Source organism: Vigna angularis, chromosome 5 (assembly GCF_016808095.1).
Source record: "Vigna angularis cultivar LongXiaoDou No.4 chromosome 5, ASM1680809v1, whole genome shotgun sequence".
Lineage (NCBI taxonomy): Eukaryota > Viridiplantae > Streptophyta > Magnoliopsida > Fabales > Fabaceae > Vigna > Vigna angularis.
The window spans coordinates 32,143,421-32,166,608 of NC_068974.1; the positions used below are offsets into that span (position 1 = coordinate 32,143,421).

Sequence of the window (23,188 nt, forward strand, 5' to 3'; positions counted from 1 at the left end):
ATATCCTTTTCAAAAGAACAGGGACAATTATGATGTAGATGCAAAGTAAGAAAAACCACACTAGAAGGATTCAATCATTCTACTTGGTATGCGAAACATAAAATTTTTAGAAAGCATGTTCAGATTTTTAGTGCTTCACGTTTTTTTACTATTAACTATTTTCTGATTTAAATATATAAACTTTTATAATTTTTCTTAATTGTTTATCTTATGGAAGTCAAATAAACATCATAAAAGTAGTTTATTTTTCTTAATAATAGAACTGTGTGTGAATTTTTGGACAAAACTATATTTATCTCAACAAAATTTTGTGTATTTACCCACAATTAAATGATTCCAAATTAAACGAATCCATTTTTATTGAACCGGTTTGATTTGGATTTTGCATTTTTCTTTTGAAAACTTCAAATCAATCTAAACCAATGAAAATAGATTGTTTTGGATTTTATATTTTTCAAAATCTGATTTAACTCAAACACCTATAGCAGAAAAAAATTGAATAACGGAGCATCTTAGGAAGAAGCATGTAGTGATGAACTAAAGGTTTTTTCTTCTGAAAGACTCAAATACACTGTAGCTTTTGGTATCTGGGTGAGCATATGCCATCTGTGGTTGGCAATAACACTCAGGTTCAGACAAAGGGAAGACCCGTCGTCCTTTTATGTTTTAAATATTGGACAATTTGTGTTAGTTCTCTGTAATGTAGCTGTGAATGGTACAAGTTTGAATCCAATCATTGTTGGTTATAATTCGTCCAAATGCCGTTAGTTCGTTAAATATATATTCATCTTATCTCCTTTTGTGAATGTCATTTTACTTTCTAAAGAATCCCAATTATACACCAAGTAATAAATAGAAAAATATAAAGCCGGCAACTGATTGAGTTGGTCAGTTTTGGCTATAAAATGGACGAATCACCAACCATAAAATTAGTCACCATTTCCAAGTCCAGCTTTCTATTCTGGACCCTTTCAGTGTATGATGGGGTTTTCCAAAGTTTTAAGCTATTCCACCCTTCTCCTTTTCATTGGGTATACTTTGGTGAATGGATCCAGCCCAAAGGTAAGCAGCATATTTCACTTGGAATTGATGTATGCATGCAATGCTGTCTACGTTAGTTGCATGCATGTACAGTCTCTGAGCCACAATAGTAGAAGAACTTGGATTCTTTGCTGAGTTTTTTTGTGCTGTTTCTCTGCTGTGTTTTTGAAATACACTGATGGATACTGGATACTGATTCTGATGTTTTAAAATATATTAAAAAGAAATTTAATTAATATACCAACATTAGTGTATTTTTAGTACTCAGCAAAGGACAACACCAAAATACTCAGTAGAGAATCTGAACTGAGTTAAAGCTCTAAACTACTTGTATAGAACTAAACTAACTTTTGGATTTGCATTGATGTAGCATCATATAGTTTACATGGGAGATCATTCACACCCTAATTCAGAATCCGTGATCACGGCAAACCATGAGATACTAGCTTCAGTCACAGGAAGGCATGCAACTCATTTTGAGATAAAATTCATGGAATTAATTATAACTATCAATGTTCTCCTAGTTTTAATTTACTTGAAAAAGGAATAACTTTGGCCAAAATGGATTTCCCGTGTACATTCTCTCTACTTTTCAGCCTGAGTGAAGCAAAAGCAGCAACCATCCACCATTACAGTAAAAGCTTTCAAGGCTTCTCAGCTATGATTACACCTGAGCAAGCCACTCAACTAGCAGGTATTGTATTCCAGTGTTATATGCTTCTCTCTTCATCTTTCCACTATATTGGACAAGGAAACAATGAGGGCTTATTCAATATTTTGAAAATGGCCTCTCGATTTAGAATATGTGGCTCCAATGTTGGAATTGTATTTGCAAAGGTTTCAGAGTGAAAAAACATATTCTATATGGAATTCATCAACCAGTTACTTGCTCAGGCTCTGAACAACGCTTTGAATTGTGTTTCAGAACATAAATTGGTAGTGTCAGTTTTTGAGAGCAAAATGAATAAACTCCACACCACACATTCTTGGGATTTTCTTGGATTGGATACTATCTACAGGAACAATCCTAAAGCACTGGACACTGCATCCGAAGTCATTGTTGGTGTCATTGACTCTGGTTAATACTTCCCTTTGCACTCTTTTTTTCTGTCATTTGGATTAAAAATGAGTGACTCAACATTGGTTTTCAGGAATCTGGCCGGAATCGCAAAGCTTCACTGATTATGGATTAGGTCCCGTGCCCAAAAAATTCAAAGGAGAGTGTGTCGCTGGTGATAAGTTTACACTAGCCAATTGCAACAAGTAAGAACTCAAAATCCATCATAACACGCATTTGAAGCTGTTAAAGCGTAAAGTAAAATCATTCACATTTTTCACTTAACAGTATTAGGATGTCTATGACAAAATGGTCTAGATTTCTACTTCTATCTTTGCCAACCTAATTCTTCTAATAAGAAAAACTAGATTTCAGCACAAACAAGATTCTCTTACACGAATGAATGTGTTCAAATTCATCATACAACCTATTCATGTTCCCTCACCCAATAGGCTAAACTTTTTGGATAGCTGGTTTATGGTAGAAACTTATGGTATGCAATAGATATATGAAGATTGTCATTTGCAAACTATGTCACTCACCTGGAGTTTGGACTTTTCAGGAAAACCATCGGTGCTCGATTCTATTCAAAAGGGTTTGAAGCAGAAAATGGTCCTCTAGACGGTGTTGTCAATAAGATATTTTTCCGGTCAGCTCGAGATAGTGATGGACATGGAACACACACAGCTTCTACAATAGCAGGGTCTACTGTTGCTAATGCCAGCTTACTTGGTATTGCCAAAGGAACAGCTAGAGGTGGTGCCCCAAGTGCTAGACTTTCCATCTACAAGACCTGTTGGTTCGGGTTTTGCAGTGATGCTGATATTCTTTCAGCAGTGGATGATGCTATTCATGATGGCGTTGATATATTATCTCTTTCTCTTGGTCCTAATCCTCCCCAGCCAATTTACTTCGAAGATGCAGTCAGTTTAGGAGCATTCCATGCATTTCAAAAGGGTGTTCTTGTTTCTGCTTCAGCTGGAAATTCAGTTTTTCCACGTACTGCATGCAATGTTGCTCCTTGGATCCTCACTGTTGCTGCTAGCTCCATAGACAGGGAGTTCAGTTCAAACATCTACCTTGGTAACTCAAAGGTCTTAAAGGTGAAGTCAATAACAAACCCTTTTGAAATTTTAACACCAATATATATCAGTCTTAGTTACTAAATTAAGAAAGGTTTATAAACTCCATCAGGGTTCTTCTTTGAATCCAATAAAAATGGAGCACCCGTATGGTTTGGTATATGGAAGTGCTTCTGCAGCTGCTGGAGTTTCAGCAGTAAATGCAAGGTATTCTCTCTGTTATGTGGCTGATCACAAACTTTGTTGTTGATAAATGATTTTAAGTGCAAGACTGTCTAAAGTGACATGATTGAACTTTTAATCCTATTTCCTTGATTTCTCCATGTAACAGCTTCTGCAAGAACAATACTCTAAATCCTACCTTAATCAAGGGTAAAATTGTGATCTGTACAATCGAGAATTTCAGTGATAACAGACAAGATAAGGCCATAGAAATAAGGAAAGGTGGGGGTGTTGGAATGATACTTATTGATCATAATGCCAAAGATGTTGGTTTTCAATTTGTCATCCCAAGCACTCTCATTGGTCAGGATGCTGTAGAAGATCTCCAAGCATATATAAAGACAGATAAGTGAGTTTCAAAAGTTTGACAAATAGAGCAATAGATCTCTAATATCAAAGTTAGTCACACTTCATTTTCAGAAGATTGATCCATAAAACATCGTCCGCTAATGCTTAATAATGTCAGGAATCCTACTGCTAGAATCTACCCAACGATAACTGTAGTTGGTACCAAACCAGCACCAGAAATGGCAGCCTTTTCTTCAATGGGGCCAAATATAATAACACCAGACATTATTAAGGCAAGTTTACTTAGACTCCTGTATATTTAGACTACTGCATGCACCGTATTCTTCCTAGTTAACCTTTTTGTTGACTCGGAAAGGATACAGAGGACATAGTGTTGAAGGTTGATCCTATACTCATGTAAGCTAATTAGTGAGCTCTCATCCAACTCTGCAGCCAGATATCACAGGACCTGGAGTGAATATTTTGGCAGCATGGTCTCCAGTAGGAACTGATGCCACAGTTGAACAACGACCTGTCAACTACAACATCATTTCAGGAACATCAATGTCTTGTCCACACATAACTGCAGTTGCAGCAATTATTAAATCTCACCACCCATCTTGGGGTCCTGCAGCCATAATGTCTTCAATAATGACAACAGGTAAGTTTTTCATGAGTCCAGATTCTCTACTGGTTTTTTGGCGCTGTCCTCTGCTGAGCATTAACAATACACTTACGTTGGTACTATAAAAATCTTTTAATATAGTTTAAAACATCAAAATGAGTGTGCATCAGTATATTTTAAAGGCACAGCACAAAAAAACCCAATAGAGAATCCAAATTCATTTTTCATGCTTCAAAACTTCCTAGCAACTACCAAAGTCATGAGAATATATGTTTGTTACTTTGATCATCTTAAATTAATGCCGTTTTGTTCCCTATCTTACAGCAACAGTTACTGATAACACACAGCACCTCATAAGAAGAGAACCAAATGGAACTCAAACCACACCATTTGACTATGGATCTGGACATGTTAACCCAGTCGCATCACTGAATCCGGGATTAGTATATGAATTTAATTCCCAAGATGTTCTGAATTTTCTGTGCAGCAATGGAGCAAGCCCAGCACAAGTTAAAAACCTCACTGGGGATCTTACTCAATGCCAAAAACCTCTTAAAGCTTCCTATAACTTCAACTATCCTTCCATTGGAGTGTCCAACTTGAATGGAAGTTTATCAGTTTATCGTACAGTTACTTACTATGGTCAGGAGCCAACAGTTTATTCTGCAAGTATTGAAAATCCATCTGGTGTGAAGGTTATAGTTACTCCAGCAGAATTGAAGTTCTGGAAAACTGGGGAGAAGATAACTTTCAGGATTAATATCTTCCCTTTCAAAACAAGCAACGGAAACTTTGTGTTTGGCTCCTTGACATGGAATAATGGAAAACAAAGGGTTAGGAGTCCTATTGGTGTCAATGTACTCTCTACTTAATGTGGAGTGCTTCTTGGTCTGTATCATTCTTGGGTTTACACCTAAGAAAATGCATTTATTTATATCGCTTTCATTTCTGCAAGAAAAGAAAGGTTCAACTGAAACCAATATTGTCTGATTCAATGGCAGCAATGTCAACTTCTATTGCCTGTGATCATCAGTGCATATGCTCTCTGAATCATGGTAAAAATATTTAGTATTGTATTACACAGGTTAAGGACACTATATCATTGTGTTCTTCCATGATGGTTAACAAAAACCTTGTTCTGTTCTTGGCAAGCGTACCAAATCATACAAGTAGTAAAATAAAAAGTTCAAGTATCCTTGTCCAAAGAGACTTGCACAATACTAGCAAAGTATACGACTTCTTACAGTCTAGACATATTAACTTCAGAATTTTGTCACAAAGATGACTATGGATTTCTTAAAAGTAATTTAAGAAATTTCATTGATAATCCACAATTCCTTCTGTAATTCAACAACGCAATCTACTTTAAGTTCAGTGATTAAAAGATGACCAATAAACCATGATCTATTCCTAGATACACAATTCACAGGTTTAGCTCAAGTTAAGATAATGAAATTATTTCCAATCACAAACAAAGTCCAAGAAAAAGCTATAGGTGGTATCTACAACAAACAAGGAGATAGAAGTAAAACAGTAATGTTAAAGAACAAAATATTAGACCTATCCTATTTAATGGCTGGAATAACATCAGATTTGGTTAAACAAAATTTCAAGTAAGATAATAGCTAGATAAATGCTCTAAATGTTATATAAAGCATTTATCAATGGTTAACCTTTCTCAAAGCCTGATTATGTTTTATGTAAACACACTGTTTATTGTGGTTAAACTTTGTCTAGTTTTTGTAATGTTAATGTAGGTCATTATACAATTAACAATTATCTTCAAGGGGATCACGAAGCATATTACAAATAAAATTGATTGTTTCATTGTGTCACATAGTTTTAATAAATTGCTATGACTTGCATTAAATGCTTAATCGTTTACATGCTATGCTTAATCTGTTAAATGCGTTAAATGTAATTATGTTACAGTAGTGTTAATTGCTTAACCGATTACATTAATAATATAATCGATTAATTTGCGTCAGAGTTGCTATTTCTATAAATTGACGCATAGTTCTCTGCATTAAACAACTTTTGAGTAATATCTTTCATATCTGATAAAGTTTGTTGAGTTCTTAAATTGCAAGAGCGTCTATTCTCCAAGAATCAAGAAGCATTTCATTTTGAAAGAAATAAAAACAAGGATTCTTGAAGAGTTGCTGAGTTTTCAAAGTCTGATCAATCTGCACTGATAGGTGTACTGCTGGAGGATCAGAATCAGTTTGCAATATTGTGAGATTGTGGTTTCCTGTTGCTGCTGGCCAGGAAGAGAACTTTGGAGTTCTAGTTACTTTGAGTGTGGTATCTCAAAGGGGTTGCAAAAAGAGGATTGTTCTTTTTGTGTTTTACTATAGTAGATTTGGAGTTAGGGAGGAGGATACATTGAGAGGGTGTCTTTGTATTGCTTGCTGTAAAAGTAACGACCATTCGCACGATTCTCACCATTGCTCTCTCCAAATCCTAGCCCATTCATCAATTAAATGTTCAGAATGCATTTCTCCATGGTGATCTACATAAGACTGTATACATGCATCAGTCGTTTGGTTTCCGTTATCTCCTTTACCCTAATCACGTTTCTTGCCTGAGGAAATCTCTTTATGGTTTGAAGCAAGCACCTCAGGCTTGGTATCAACGCTTTGCTGGCTATGTTTCTACCATTGGGTTCCAGCATAGTGTTTCAGATCACTCCCTCTTCATCTACCAATGTGGTTCTAACATAGCATACATCCTTCTTTATGTTGATGACATCATTCTCATCACCTCATCCCATAACCATTGCAAATATATCATGGCATTCCTTTCCTCTGAATTTGCTATTAAGGATCTTGGTCCTTTGAGTTATTTTCTTGGCATTGTTGTGACAAGACGTGCAAGTGGCTTGTTCCTCGATCAGAGTATCTATGTTACTGACATCATTGCATGCATTAACATGATTTCTTGCAATCCTTCTACTACTCTGGTTAATACCAAGCAAAAGCTCAATACATCCTTTGGCACACCATATGAGGATCACAATATGTACTAGAGTCTTGTTGACACCCTATAGTATATCACCTTCACTTACCCTAACATTTCATACGTTGTTCAACAAGTTTGTCTTCACATGAATGCCCTATGCACCAGGCACATACTAGTATGATTTGTAGTTCTATTTGTGATTGAGAATCTTATTTCTTATACTAAAGTTGATTGGGGTAGATGTCCTGACACTAGATGCTCCACATTTGGTTACTATGTGTCTCTTGGTGACAACTTCATCTCTTGCCAATGTTGTTTCAGAATCTTGTTGGCTCTGCAATCTTCTCTTAAAGCTTCAGTTTCCTCTCCCTCAGGTTACTTTGGTATACTATGATAATGTTAGTGTCATTTATATATCAAATAATCCTATGCAATATCAACATACAAAACATATTGAGATAGATATTCATTTTGTTTGAGAAAAAGTAGCACGCGAACAAACACGAGTTCTTCATGTACCTTCTCGTCACCAAATATCTTATATCTTCATCAAAGGCCTACATTAGATTCTTTTGAAAATTTTCAGACCAGTCTAAACATCCGTGCATCTCTCGCTCAATGACAGGCATGTTATGAAATATGAATTATTCTTTTGTAATTAACCCAATTCAAAATTATTCTCCTATAATTAAGTTAATTGATTTCCTATAATTAGTTCCTAGTAATTATGCTATGCATAAATCAGAGAGTTGAATATAGTCATTTAACTTCACTATTTATACCCATTTCGAATGAATAAGAAGACAAACATAATATGTTCTTATAAATACATAATAAAGAGAAAAGAAAGTATATAAGAAAACACGTTCAAACTATAATATACTATGTTCTTACAAATACATAATAAAGAGAGAAAAGAAATTATACTTATATAAAACTCACGTAGTGTCAAACCATTCATTATTATTGGATCATTTTATTCAAAACTACCATTCGCTTCAAATTTCCTAAACTAAATCATGTTTAAAATTTTATCATTCATGTAAATTAAAAAAAGAAATCATGTAAATTAAAAATATCATATTTGTAAAATTTTGAACAAATAAAGAACAAACAATCAAAATAATACATAATTATAATCAATGGTTAAATGAATATTACGTGTACAATTATTGATAGAGTAATAGTTTATGAAGCTATATTGATGGATGGAATAAATAAAATTCTCAATTTATATTAAATTATTAATGATGTAATTGTTAAGGTGAAATTTTATTCTTCTCTCGCACACATAGGTTCACAAGTGAAAGGATGGAAAGAACTTAAACTTCCAAGTTCAGCTGTCATTATAATATTCCAGAAAACAATATTACATTACAGATGACAAAAGGATGTAATGAAGAAAAGTTAATGAAAACAAAACTTTCTCTCTAACCTGGAAACTCTAGAATTTGAAATTCAAAGTCAGTTCAAGAATGCAAAAGGAAAATAATATACATCACTTCACCTTTGAGTCTTACTTATCCAATTAAGAATATGAGAACAATCTTCCCCCTTCACAAAATGCCTTCATAAGAAAACAACACTTAAATTAAATCGTAATGTTGCAAGGAATATAGTTTAGCATAAATTAATATTATACTTTGCCCAAAACAAATAAAGGTACCTATTTCTGGTGCGGTAAGTCTTTAGATGTTTTTCTTCTCGGCGATTAGAAATATCTCTCGACATTCTTAAGTGTTCAGGCACAGGAAGACTTCCATTCCAGTCATGGTATGCGCCATTAATGAAACTGAGAATGGTTTCCTGGCATGAGTAGTTCATTTCAAGATAAAGCATACAAGAGAGAAATAAACAAAAGAACGGATTGCCCAACTGAAAAACAAACATTTTCCTTAAGGTTTAATGGAACTACTTAAGTTAACAGCTGCTTCCAAGTTCCAACCCCCTAAAACTTGAAAAAGGTACTACGAGCAATTACATCTTCAATCTTAGGGAGGCATAACTTTAGTAGTTTTCTATGAATTCAAAATTGTTGGCTTTAGAGTAGTGTTAATATGAAATAAAAAGAGAAACATGTGTTCACGAGGTAACACCCAGTGGCGAAAGATTCAATTGTTATACCAGAGGTTTAGAACCATCAAGCCACTGGTATATCTTTTCATTACGAAACCATGTCAACTGCCTTTTTGCAAAATTCCTGTAGAAAGTATAAGAAATAACTCGTTAAATAACTGAATTACGCTGCTGCTCTGTAGCAACAAAACATGACAAGCATCTAAAGATCAAATAAATAATAAATCCAGTGGAAACAAAATACCAAACAACAGCAGAGGATAAACATTGTGGTGCATTGGCGAGATAGAACAAAGGTACAATAGGATTTTTTCCTGATGAAATAATTTCAACATACCAGCATGTATTTTATGGGTGGGTATATGATGAATCATTATTTTCTTTACTTCACTTAGTTTATTGTGCTAGATTTAATCGGGGAATTATGCTTAAATGTCCGATATTATTCCGTTTTCGTTAATTGTGCGTATTTTGATCAGAAATTCTTATTTTAATTAATTTGAATTATCTGAGGTTATTATTTTCATTAATGATTGCAGGAAAATTATTGGGGATTAAATTTTGTGGAAGAAATTAATTAGGAGCATCTCACGGCCACAACTTAAAAAGGTTTTTAAGCTTCTTGATTGGCTACAAGGAAGTACACTTCATGGTAGAAAATGCATTTGGAACATCCACATAAATACATGTCTTTCACGTAAATTGTCCACTAGCATTCAAATGGAATGGCATGGAAGCATAGCTCTTGGTTATCTCACGGCCTCATAAGACAAAATGGAGAAATCTTTTATTCTTTTTGGAAGGAAGTGGGAGACACCAAATTAGAGAAGGGAGCCACCACTCATGGGTTGGCAAAGTCATGTCCACATGAAAGACTTCCAAAATGCTGAATTCTAAAGAAGTGCTACACACGGCCCACATGGAAAATTCAGCAAAGCATTTGGCAAATCAAAGTAACATATGTGATTTTTCTATTGTGCAAAGGAGCTGCCACAATTCCTCACGGTAGTCATCTTCCAAATATAATGGGCCCATGAATAATTCATTTTACAAGCAAAGTTTTGGATGGAATCAAAGTGGGAGCCGCGAGAATTTTCTTTGGATTAAGAAAGGATGTAGTAAACCGTGAAGCATAATGGAGGGGGACACCACTTGGTTGATTGAAAGCTCATAATGAATTCCAGAATGCTAAGGGGAATGCCACGGCACAAGGGAACATCCAGCAGCTGCCACCTACTTGTTACACACATATATTTCTCATTTGGAAAGCTCTCACGGTGTCCGTCCAATACACCCCATAACAGCCTTCAAGTTCACCACGGTCCAGCAAAGCACATCCATCGAGGAAGAGTCAAAAGAGGCAACAGCTCATGTAAGGGAAAGACTTCCATGGAATGGAATAGCAACACGTCCTTGGTCCAGTAAAGAGAAGCTAGCACACGGAGGTGCAGGTTGGAGCTGGTACAGCAACCACCGTTCATGGATTCATTGGCTGGATGGAGAACAACAGCAAGCACACAATAGTAGCAGCTTGGTCCAGTAGAAGTCTTCACGTCCTCCACGTCCAGCAAGCTTTGGAGCTTCATTATGAAGAGAGCACACATCAGCCGAGATGAAGGGAGCTGCTGTACGCCTAGCAATAGGTGCTCACGGTCCAGCAGTTTGGAGTTGGAACAGCTGCAGCCAACACTTGTTTGAGGCTTGGTTCTTGAACGTAGCTAAGGGAGAAACACACATGGAGAAGCATCACGCATCCAGCTGGCTTGGGAGGAAGGCACGCCTGAAGTAGGGAGCATCCAGAGTTGGAGATGAAGCAGATTCACCATTGCAGCGTGCAGCAATCAGCTCCCATCAATCAAGCTTGAAGAACCAAGGAAGCACACTCCACACCATGGTCCCGCACGCCTTCAAACCCAACATACAGCAGCTACAAGTAGGAGATGGAGGCATGGCTGGAAGCAAGAAGAAGAAGCTGGTCTAGCATCACATCACGGTGCATGGCAGCAAGGAAACGTTCAAATGTTTGAGTGCTACATCCGGCAGGAAAAACTGCAGTATCACATGAAGAAAAAGACAAAAAGAAGTGGTGTTGGATGGAAATAAAAGTCACGGTTGGAATTTTTGCATTTTAAGTGGTATGCTCACGTGAAAGGAAGAGGGGTACACTTGGTTTAGAATTTTGACTATAAAATGGGCAGCAGAGAATCAGATTGGAGTATTAGAATTTAGAGTAGATTTAGGTGTAGTTTAGGAACTCACGTCTGGGAGGAGGCTCTTGCCTCTTCCTTTTCCAAACTCTCTGTAATGTGTCAAGTTTTCATTTCTGAATGTGTCACCTTTGATCGTTTCATTTTTACTTGTACTGTCCAGAATTTTTATTTAACGTTTAATCTTTGATGAATTTTATTTTCATGTTAAATGTTTTTAATTTTATTGTCTCTTTTATTTTACCGGTCATTTTATTTTCAGTCATTTTCTATTTTTACCGTCTTTTTACCGTTCAATTTTTATTGTCTTTAAGATTTATTTTGGCGTTTTAAATTTTGTTTTGTTTTAATTCCAATTTTAGTTTTAATTTATTTTTCAGTGTCAACCAAAAAACTTTCATAAACCCCCCTTTCGTGTTAAAATCTAAGACTGAACCACATAAATTGGTCCTTGAGAGACGACCTAGGAGTCACTTCCTAGTAATTATACTGCATAAATTTTTGTATCAAATTTGTATGACCGCGACAGTCGTACCAGTATAAATGATGGTAATGATCTACTTGAACCACATCATAGTAATAGGCTAAGAATAGAAATACTTTCGACATAAACAAGATGTGAAAGCACAAGCCACCATCCTTGACATATGATAGATTGAAGCCGACCAAGGAAATCTTTATTAGAACAGTCAAGTGTACAGAATGCTAATTAACAGCATACACCAATTTTCGAAACAGGACAAGCAAGTAGAACATCAAAATAAGCAAACAAACAACTTGCTCAAAAATTGTTATCTGATTTAGATACTACAAAAGATTGAAAACTCATGAATCATAATTGGGTTTTGTTACCGAACTTATTTTAAGCTGAACATCTTTTTAGTTAATATCATTGGTACTATGGTATAACATCCACTGTGCATGTTGTTGAACTTGACATTTAATTATACAAACCCCTAGTGCTCACTTTGGAATTAAAACATAAAAGAGATCATCCTGGGATAGGGATATATGTTCTATGCGATCAATTCAGCACCTTGTCACTACACTATACATGAAAACATTACCCTTGAATTCAATGGCAAGAGAAAAGATAAGTCAAGCTCACATATTTATATCTTGCCCATTTGAACTGGAGAATAACTTATCATAGTAGCACTTTTCTTTTCTTCTTTATATACATTTCTTTTTTTAGTATGTGAAGGCAGCCTAAAGTAATAGTGATACCGTTTAAGAAAACAACAACTACAAAACCAACATTAACAGAAAAGCCCAAACAAAGTTTTGGAGAATTTTACCAATAGAGATTTGGAATGAACTAGCATGGAAAAATTCCTAGAAGAGGCAGCATTCAGAATTGAAGCAGTGCTTCCTCTTGCACATTTCACTTGTTGGTCCAAGTAATCTCAAATGGTTATTAGACACGAGAAAGAGATAGTGGATCCTCGCATGGTCTTAAAAGTTCTCAAACACAATGAAAGAGCATGTTCTTTAGTCTGTATTCTAAATTTCTCATTTAATTAAATTTTATAACAACAAAGCTGTAATATTTTAACAGTAGAAACATTCAGTGAACAAAGATTTACTCAATCCAAAATCTAAGGAAAAGAATTAATTTTTAATATATAAAGAATATTTTAACTGAAAAGAAAAACTAAAGTACTATGCTACTTTTATCTTATAAAACAACAAAATGCATTACCGTGATGCTTTTTGAAATTCAAACAAGAATTTGTAAAACTCTGCAGCAGAACTCTGACCCCCTTGCTCTCTGCATCTTTGTAAGTACTCCATGGCCTTAAATTGGTGAATCACGTATACAAAATGAATAAATTCATCACAACTATTTCAGTAGAAAATAAAATGATCAACATAATACACATGTTCTATGGGCCATCAACTACTTTACATAACTAATGCTTAATATAGTACTGTAATTTTATATTAAACACGCCATTAAAAAAGCGACAGTTGGAGTCATATTCTACTTCAATTTCAACCAACACTGTTTTATTGTATAAAGAACTTCTTGAGGTACACAGTATACAAATATATTTCATCATTTGAAATTTTAAGATGGTAACATTAAAATGTGATAGAGAAAATGTAAGATATACTTGTCTGTAACCAATTGCTTTAGTTGCAGAATTGGAGTTTGGATGAAGACCCGTATCAAGAAGCCACTGAGCCTCGGACAAAATCCCATCCCTTCCTGCAGTTGAAGAGAGCTAAGAGACTTGTTGCAATCAAATATTCATATATTATTGACAGAGAGCTTGCATGTATTGTTATAACAGCAAGGTATGCACTGTGCCCATGCATGCATACAGGTAGAGAAGAATGCTCTACAAAATGTAGGGGATTCATATACTAATTGAGTGTTTTCCTGTTCGGGGTATACCTAAAAGCATATCTTCACACCGATAATCAATTGATCTATAGAGGTTAAGTCTATGACTAGAAAGGAAAAAGCACATAAACTCATAGTCTAACTCTGATGAGCTGGTTTCTTCCATTCCATCACCGTACGTGTTTATATCAGATAACTCAGAATCATCAGCAACACTACATTCACCCTGTTCCCTGAAAGAATCATATGGTACCCGAAATGCAGAAGGAGGTGATCCACTAGACTGCCATTCGAAAGAAATATACATAAATGGTGAATTCATAAACATATTTCATACAATTCAGTAAACCATGGAAATCATGAATTTGACATATATATCCACAGAAACATACAGGCAAGTACATAATCAGTCGACTACAATGTAGTTCATTTAAAAGAGATAATCGCATAACAACCATTTTACTCCAAAAAAATGGATATTTTCACTGTGGTTGGTATTCAATATCATCACACATGTGCAGCATAAGAAAGAGAGTTTTCTTCATTCTTTCGATAAGATTAGTAGCTAGGATAAAATTTAGAGTTGCATGAGACTATCCTTAACTTGGCAAGCATACCTTAACAATCTCTAGGCTACGCCGTAGTCGATACCAATCATTCACTGCTAGAAATTGAGCCTTTGGGTCTCCTGCTTTTACCACCAACTGTACAGCTGTATCCCAGTCTTCATTCCTCTGTAGTTCAGCTAATTCTTGATTTACTTCAGATGCAATCACTGAAGAAGATTTAGGTACATCTGGCTTTCCATATATGAACCTTATATTTAAAAATTCAAACATAACTCAGGTATAGTGTCCCGCATTAGCACATCAACAGCTACATATAGAAAATAAACTCAATAACAATGAGATATAACATTGACAATCCATACAGTGAATGCCCAAACCGCTTCCTCCATTTGACAGAAGTTTACAGATATATAATACAACCACTATGCAACAATTAGAGAATTCAATAAGGAGTAAAAAGTAGTTAACATCAACAAAATAGGTAATTGTAAAAGACATACCATCTTAAATACAATCCAGTGCCTCCAACAACTATGGGAACACGGCCATTGTCAAGAATACATCTTGTAGCTTGCCTTGCATCCTCAAAAAACTGCCCAACAGAATAGTCTGATAAATAATGATTAGTTTTAATTAGTCAAAATAGAAGTCCTTCAAAGTTTCAATAACAAAAATCAACATGACCTATGCAGCACAAACACCTCCCATATATGAAGTGTCATGTGTTGAACACATTTTCAGACAAATCTCAATAGCTTCAATTAAAAATATATTGTCTTCTCAAACACTGGAGCCAACACCTCAGTATGAATGGAGACAAAAGTGTTTAGAAAAATCATATTTTAACTTTTAGAAAAGTCAATTTAAAATATTTAAAACATTTCTCAAATTTTGTTTGGTTAGAGTCATTATCATAGAAAAATTATAAAACTTAACATGCTGATTTGAAAAGTTGAATATACCTTTGTGGAAAGGTGTAATGCATCTCACTTTGGGACTTTTTTGTAAAGAGATTAAGTGCTTATATTGCAAAATAAATTAATGTATCCCAATAATCTCTTGTGAGGGTCATCACCATGGACGAAAGGTGAACATACTAGAATAAATAAATATTGTTTATTAATATAGATATTTTGTTATGCTTTAATGTTTCCCATATTTCATTTCATTTGTTATGTAGCATCTCAGTGTGCTATATTTTAGACATTAGCAGGAGTATTTGGTGTCCAGATCAAAGAACATGCTTCATAGAAGACAGAGGAAAAATTATACTCAGTCCAACATAAAACACACCTTCAGATGGGTGCAGTATGTCAACCAGATGATGTGGTACCTCCTAACAAGAGAAGCAAACAAAAACAAAAGTAAATGAACTAAAATCAAAGGTTCCAAAAATGATTGTTCAAGCAAAGAAGAAATACAAAAAGCTTATAACAATCTGGGTAAACCATGTGTTATGTCACAATCGCACACCTTTCTTTCATCTGGGGAAGGCTTTGCAGATCCAACATCAAGCCCTCGATATACCTGTGGTACAATACAAGCAAATGAAGCCACATGAATAAAGAAAGAGCATTATTTCATACATCATAAAACCAATTACGTATCACCTTTGACATAACTTTTAAAGTAATTATTCCAGAAATCAACATTCTTTAAAGGGAAAGACAATGTAAAGTTTACACCGAATTTATCCGAACTAAACTCAACAAAAACAACAAAACTCGTTCAATTGTTCAATTACAATACACTTACATATTTCCAAACTTATAAATAAATATCGTTTCCAGTCATAGCATCTTCATGAAAAATCAATTTTGTCCCATAATAATGACTTCTCCTTTTACAAAATAATGTGCTGCAACAATTTAAATCAATAATATTTCATCTCATGAAATTATAATAGTAGTAGTAATACTAATTCAGCAGCTAAACAAACTTATTATCCATGATTTTGCCGAATGGCAATTTCCATGGAGATTGCTAACTTTTGAACTTAAAATCCCCAAAACCCTACGAGCATCACTACCACCACCTCATACGCAGTGCAAAAACACGATTGAGGAAAATGGTTGTTTGTGTTCAAATATAATATTACCTGGACAGAGTCTGCACTGACGATTTCGCCGTTGAGGCTCTTAGCGAGTTCCAATGCGAGGCGGCTCTTGCCCGAACCGGTGGGTCCAGAAATGACAATAACCTTCTCTTTCTTCTTCCTTTGGGATGCAGTCACCAGAAACCGCCGCCGGAAAGTGAACGAGCGCTGCAATGGTGGGAATGGCGACCTCCCCGGAAAACGGAAGCAGGTGCGGAGAGTGCAGACGCCATTGTTAATCATGGTCGAGGTTGCAGTGGGAGTGAAGCGTGCCAAGTTCAAACCGAGGTATATTAAGACTGGATAACAGATATATTGTTTAGGTCATTGTTACTTTTAATTTATCCGTGTTTAGAGTTACAATTTCTGATTTACAAGGGAAAGTAAAGTTGTAAAGAATTTTTTCAAAATAAATAATAATATTACTGATTATTTTTATTCATATTTATGTTCGCATATTATTATTTAGAGTTTCTACTTGAAGTTCTTTTTTACAAAAATTTGAAGATGAAGTTGTGAAATTTTAATAAGTGAAAATAGTTCATAAATATATATATATATATATATATAAGTTTTTTATCAATTAAAATTAGTTTTAGCATAATCTTTATACAAAACTTTTTTATTTAATTTTAAAGTTTTCAAAATTTCTATAACCTTTTTAATTACAAAATATAATTTATAATTTTGCATATTTAATATATGTCATTAATGATTTGTTAAAAGTAATATTATATACTTAAGAAAATTTTAATTTATTACTCTTACCATCTAATCATTTTTTTTTAAATGAGTATAAATGATCAGTAGAGTTCAACGTGCCTACACAAATCAGAGTAATCATTACCTCAAGGCACACCTTAGTGAATCAGACATGATAGGATTCCCTTTTGGAAAATAATTATACATCACCATTTCAATCATCATAACATCATCGGAGTTTCAAAATCATTATACTGAATTTTGATATAGTTTAAGAAGTCATCGGAATTTGATTCCGGATAAATTTCTCATACCTGTTATAGAGGAATTGTTGGATGAGTTGCATGATGCCAGGTTTTTCTCTAAACTTGATCTTCATTCGGGTTATCATCAAGTCAGGATGAGAGAGCAAGATATACCAAAAACTGCATTCAGAACCCATGAGGGTCATTACGAATACTTGATGATGCCCTTTGGATTGACGAATGCAGCTTCAACCTTTCAAGCACTCATGAATGAAGTATTTCTTACTTTGTTACGACAAGGAGTATTGGTGTTTTTTGATGACATTCTTGTATACAGTAGTAGCTCGGAAGAAAATTTGCAATTACTGGAAAGGGTGTTGGGAGTGTTGAGAAATAACCAGTTATTTGCAAACAAGGAAAAATGCATGTTTGGGCAGGAAAGTGTTGAATATTTGGGGCACATTATCTCAATAAAAGGAGTTGCGGTTGACCCGGCTAGATTAGCAGCGTGATGGAGTGGCCTACCCCTAAGAATGTGAAGGGGGTTCGTGGTTTTCTGGGTTTTGCAGGCTATTACCGTAAGTTCATTAAGGATTATGGTAAAGTAGCCAAACCCCTCACAGAGTTAACAAAAAAAGATGGTTTTGGTTGGAATGGGAAGGCTCGAGAAGCCTTTGAAGCACTTAAACGAAGGATTACCACAAACCGATATTGCAACTCCCAAACTTTGATGAGGAATTTGTCCTAGAGTGTGTGCGTCAGGAACAAGAATTGGGGCTATCTTGATGCAAGGAGAGAGGCTAATAGCGTATTATAGCAAGGCTTTGAGTCCTCGTAATTTGACTAAATCAGCCTACGAGAGAGAACTAATGGTTGTAGCTTTGGCAATACAGAACTGGAGACCTTATCTTTTGGGTCAAAAATTTACTGTTTTCTTTGATCAAAAGAGTTTGAAACAGTTAATGCAGCAACGTATAACTACTGGGGCTTAGTAGAACTGGTTGGCAAAGTTGTTAGCCTATAATTTTGAGATTGTTTACAAACCTGGTAAGGAGAATCAAGGGGCTGATGCGTTGTCTCGCAGCAGAAAAGAGGTGGAAATAAACAGTATGGTCTATTTTCCAATCTGGTTAGATTGGCAAGAACTCAATGTCGAAGTGCATGAAGATGATAAATTAAAGAAGATAATTGAAGAGGTGAAGGCTGGACAGGGTGGGCATGTTCACGCGGGTTACGAATACAAGCAGGGAGTATTATACTATAAAAATCGCCTTATTGTTTCGGAAAAATCAGCTTGGATTCCTAAGTTCTTGGAAGAATTTCATGCTACTCCCCAAGGTGGTCATTCAGGTTTCTATCGTACATATAGGAGACTAGCTGCCAACTTGAATTGGAAAGTGATGAAAAAGGATGTCTAACAGTTTGTCCAGGCTTGTGACACATGTCAGAGGCAAAAATACATTACAACAGCTCCTGGTGGTTTATTACAACCACTACCAATTCCGAAAAGGATTTGGGAGGATCTAAGTATTGACTTCATTATGGGACTGCCAAGATCTAGGGGGTTCGAAGCCATATTGGTGGTTGTTGATCGTTTATCAAAATACTGTCATTTTGTGGCCCTTAAACATCCTTATACTACAAAGGTTCTGGCTGCAATATTTGTTAAGGAGGTAGTAAGGCTTCATGGGATTCCAAATTCTATGGTGAGTGATAGGGATCCAGTGTTCGTGAGTTTGTTTTGGAAAGAGTTTTTTAAGATGCAGGGTACCAAATTACAAATGAGTACAACTTATCATCCACAATCGGATGGACAAACTGAGATAACAAACACGTGTTTAGAGACTTATCTAAGGTGTTTTATCACCGATCAACCAAAAACCAAAAACGTGGGTGCTTTGGATGCCTTGGGCAGAGTTTTAGTTTAACACCACTTATCATGAATCTACAGGAATGACTCCTTTTGAAGCAGTATATGGGAGACCACCCCCCAAGATTGTGCAAGTGGTGCAAGGAGAAGTGAGAGATGAAGTTGTCCAAAAGGATCTTTTGGAAAGGGATAAGGTGTTAAGACAACTAAAATCTCATTTGCTTTGTGCTCTGGACAGGATGAGGACTAAAGCTAATAAGCATCGAAAGGAAAGACATTTTGATGTGGGTGATCTTGTGTTTTTAAAATTGAAACTGAATAGGCAGCAGTCTGTCATGAATAGAGTCAACCCAAAATTAAGTGTTAGATATTATGGCCATTTTGAGATTGTGGAGAAAATTGGGGAAGTGGCATATCGACTGAAATTGCCACCAAATTCAAGAATTCATCCTGTCTTTCACGTATCATTATTAAAGAGAGTTGTGGGTAAGTATAAGGTTGAGGCGAATCTTCCTACTGGGTTGGAGGATGATAGAGCAGAATTATTAACTCTTGAAGGGATTTTGGCTACTCGGGAAAACACAAAAAAGGGGGAAATTAAGAAGCAAGTGCTGGTGCAGTGGAAGAGACAAAATGTTGATGAAGCTACTTGGGAAGATGAAGTGATCATTAGAAGTCAGAATTCCAGAATTTGCAGATAAATGTTACCAAGGAAAAAAATAAATACTTGTTTTGCTTCCTGCACCTAGTGTCTCATTCCTGCACCCTCTACTTTCTAAAATTTCAATTATATTGTTGAAATTAATAGAAAAAAAAAATAGTGTATGATTTTTTGTATTTTAATTCTAGTTTCAAATTATATAATCCATAGATATTCAAGATTTATATTTCAGATTATATAAATTATAAAATAATTTAAAATACAAATTATATTTTAGATTGTAAAATTCATAATGCAAATTTAGAATCAGATTGTATATCCATATTACAAATTTATATTTTGTATAGTAAAATCCATAATAAAATTTGAAAAACATCTAAAATATAAATTATATTTTAGACTGTATTATTCATTCTACAAATTATATTTTGGATTGTACAATTTGTAATACCAATTTAAAAGATAATCTAAAATATAAAATATATTTCAAGTTGTACAATCTATAATTTAATTTTTATTTTGGATTGTACATTTCGTGATACAAATTTAAAAGTCAACGTAAGGGCGTACGTATTTTAATAAGAAATAATTAAGTTATTTCACTGAAATTATGGAAGTGCAGAAAGAAAACATGGTGGTGTAGGAAGAAATCTCCAAGGTGTTGAGTTGAATGAGACTTCTGGACTAATGCAGTGGGTTAATTTATAATTGGGCTTATGTAAAAAAAAAGAAGAAGGAAATTAGTTTTTCCACCCCACGACTACATCTAATTCTCTAGGGAGTGTTTAAAATATCTAAAACACTTATGCTTGAATTTTGAAATTCATAAACATAATAGAGAATTTATTTCTAAAATAAAAAAACTATATTCTAAATTACATAACTTTGAATGCATCTCATATCCAAAAATCTAATATTGATTGTGTGGTATGAAATACATTTCTAGATTGTAATTCGAACATGTTTTTCTAAATTTTAAAATAACGTAATTTCTAAATAATTCATAATATCTGAATTACTTAGTTCAAAATTTACTTCTGAATTATATGTTTTTAAAATTTAGAATATATTTTTTAATTTTAAATATATAATTCAAAATAATTTTTTTGAATATACAATTTAGAATATTTCCAACCCATGAATAATCTAGTCTTTTCCCTGGATCTATGGAGATGTAAGAAAAAAAAACATGGAGGTTATAAAAGAAACACCCAAAAAAGAAATAGCAAATAAGAACATATGCCCAAATTCTATATATATTAACAAATATATATTAACTTTAAATTTAAATATAAAGATGAATATAGAACAATTAAAATCTCAATAAACAAGAAAATAATTTTATTAAGTGAAAGAAAATAAATAAAGAAGAAGAAATAACACTGTCCATATAAAATAGAATAAACTAACTACTAAGTGATCTTAAAGAGAGAGAAAAACTATTATTTTCTCTTTCGGGTTCCTTAAAGGATATAATTTAGCAAGATTGGTAGAAAAATTATTCATTATTGTGAATATTTAGAAAAATACCTTTTCGGGTAAGGAGAAAAAGTGTTTTTTTTTTTTTTGGTAGAGTCAAGAAAAAGTTAACAGTTGGACCTACCTACCTACGACTAATAAAATAATGTTTGCATAATTTATCCACTTGAGTCAAACATGTAGATGTTGAAAAGAAAAGAAAAAGTCAACAAAATATGGATGGTTCAATTGAACTGTCAACTGTAACCAAAATTGTGCCAACTCATCTATTGCCGATTAATAAATAAAGACATTCAGAAAATGAACACAACAACATTAAGACTTATATTTTTAAATACAAACATTAAAAGGAAAAAAAACATCATCATAACTACATTGTAATATTTTACATAGCATATTTACAAACATCATATAATTAAAAACTATACAATGTCATTTGCACATTTTAACTTCCAATACTCAATGAATACTCCAAGCATGGTTATTAAAATACAACAAAATGTGTATATCTTAGTATACTTTAACCCTAACAACCATTTACATCAAGGTGAAATCTATTTATCAAGCACTACATACAATGTCATGTGCACATTATTTTCACATTTAAGACAATACATGATTGAATAGTCTAATATTTGAAAGACCTAAAGTAAAGAACAAATAAAAAATTTAATTTCATAAACTCAATCATCAGCTTATTACCTTCTCATAAATCTATTCAGACATCATAACATTATTTCATGTTTCTTTAATGCAAAATTAAAATTTTAGAAAGATAAAGTTACGATGAAATACATAAATAAATAAATATGAACAGTTTACTAATATATTTTCTAATTTATATTAATTAATTTTTTTAATAAACATTTTGATTTTAGAATTAAAAAATGAAATATTAATGATATTTTAAGAAATTTTATATTAAAATATCATATATAAACCACTTGAAATATTGTCTTTATCTAAAAGAGTGAAAATCTACTTACTCTGAGAATAAGCCACTTTATTCTCAATATCAAATGTCTATCGTATTTTAAGAATTTAGATCATAACATTACACATAAATGAAATAATTATGATATTCGAATTAATTTTATTTTAAATATAATTTAGTGTAAATAAGTATATATAAAATATATATGTTAGATGAGAAAAGAAATATCCATCATATATATAAGTAATAATTTAATATTAACTTCTGTTTTAATAAGCAATTATTTTTTAAGTATCTTTTTTCACTTAATATATATAAATATTAAGGTAACACATTAATTTTTTTATATAAAAAGCTTTTCTTTTAGTAAAAAATAAATTAAAAAATGGTTTAACTAAATAATAATTCCAAATTGTAATAGAAAATTATGATATGTTGTTATGTAAGTAATACGTTTCTTCATATAGAAAAAAATTATAATTAAACAAACTTATGAGAAAATATGTTCATGAATTAAAATATATTTTCTTATTTTTTTTATTTCTTATCCTTTCAATGTCGGTCATGTAATATATAAAAAAGAAATATCTGTACCATCGGATGAAATGCTCTCACATATTTATAAAATATTTTTTTACATGAAAGATGATTAATATCTATCTATATATATCACAGCTTTAGCCAATTAATTGAAGTTGTTAATATAAAATAAAATAAAAAATTA

The 23,188-nt window shown here is 33.5% G+C and overlaps 2 protein-coding genes across 14 annotated transcripts; one reads left to right on the forward strand and one right to left on the reverse strand.

Moving 5' to 3' along the window:
• The first annotated feature begins 453 nt into the window (after positions 1-453).
• Positions 454-5,508, forward strand: LOC108339413 (subtilisin-like serine-protease S). Its single transcript, XM_052877381.1, has 11 exons — positions 454-1,062; positions 1,412-1,503; positions 1,638-1,735; positions 1,967-2,119; positions 2,193-2,304; positions 2,661-3,201; positions 3,293-3,387; positions 3,512-3,751; positions 3,869-3,987; positions 4,148-4,351; positions 4,640-5,508. Exons 1-11 carry the CDS (start codon positions 979-981, stop codon positions 5,185-5,187), a joined length of 2,286 nt encoding a protein of 761 aa, XP_052733341.1. The 5' UTR covers positions 454-978; the 3' UTR covers positions 5,188-5,508.
• A 2,952-nt stretch (positions 5,509-8,460) lies between these two features.
• Positions 8,461-16,872, reverse strand: LOC108340562 (tRNA dimethylallyltransferase 9). 13 transcript variants are annotated; one of them, XM_017578026.2, is made up of 11 exons: positions 16,577-16,872; positions 15,952-16,005; positions 15,772-15,814; positions 14,979-15,087; positions 14,527-14,725; positions 13,961-14,192; positions 13,677-13,771; positions 13,262-13,356; positions 9,401-9,476; positions 8,943-9,082; positions 8,461-8,843 (listed from the first exon to the last, which is right to left on the reverse strand). In XM_017578026.2, exons 1-11 carry the CDS (start codon positions 16,814-16,816, stop codon positions 8,780-8,782), a joined length of 1,347 nt encoding a protein of 448 aa, XP_017433515.2. In that variant the 5' UTR covers positions 16,817-16,872; the 3' UTR covers positions 8,461-8,779. The 13 variants fall into 13 exon arrangements, 6 of the variants coding, with proteins under 6 accessions (XP_017433515.2, XP_017433517.2, XP_017433516.2 ...); XM_017578028.2 differs by having other exon boundaries at positions 8,462-8,843; positions 13,677-13,767; positions 14,089-14,192; XM_017578027.2 differs by having other exon boundaries at positions 8,462-8,843; positions 13,677-13,767; positions 14,053-14,192.
• Positions 16,873-23,188: the final 6,316 nt, after the last annotated feature.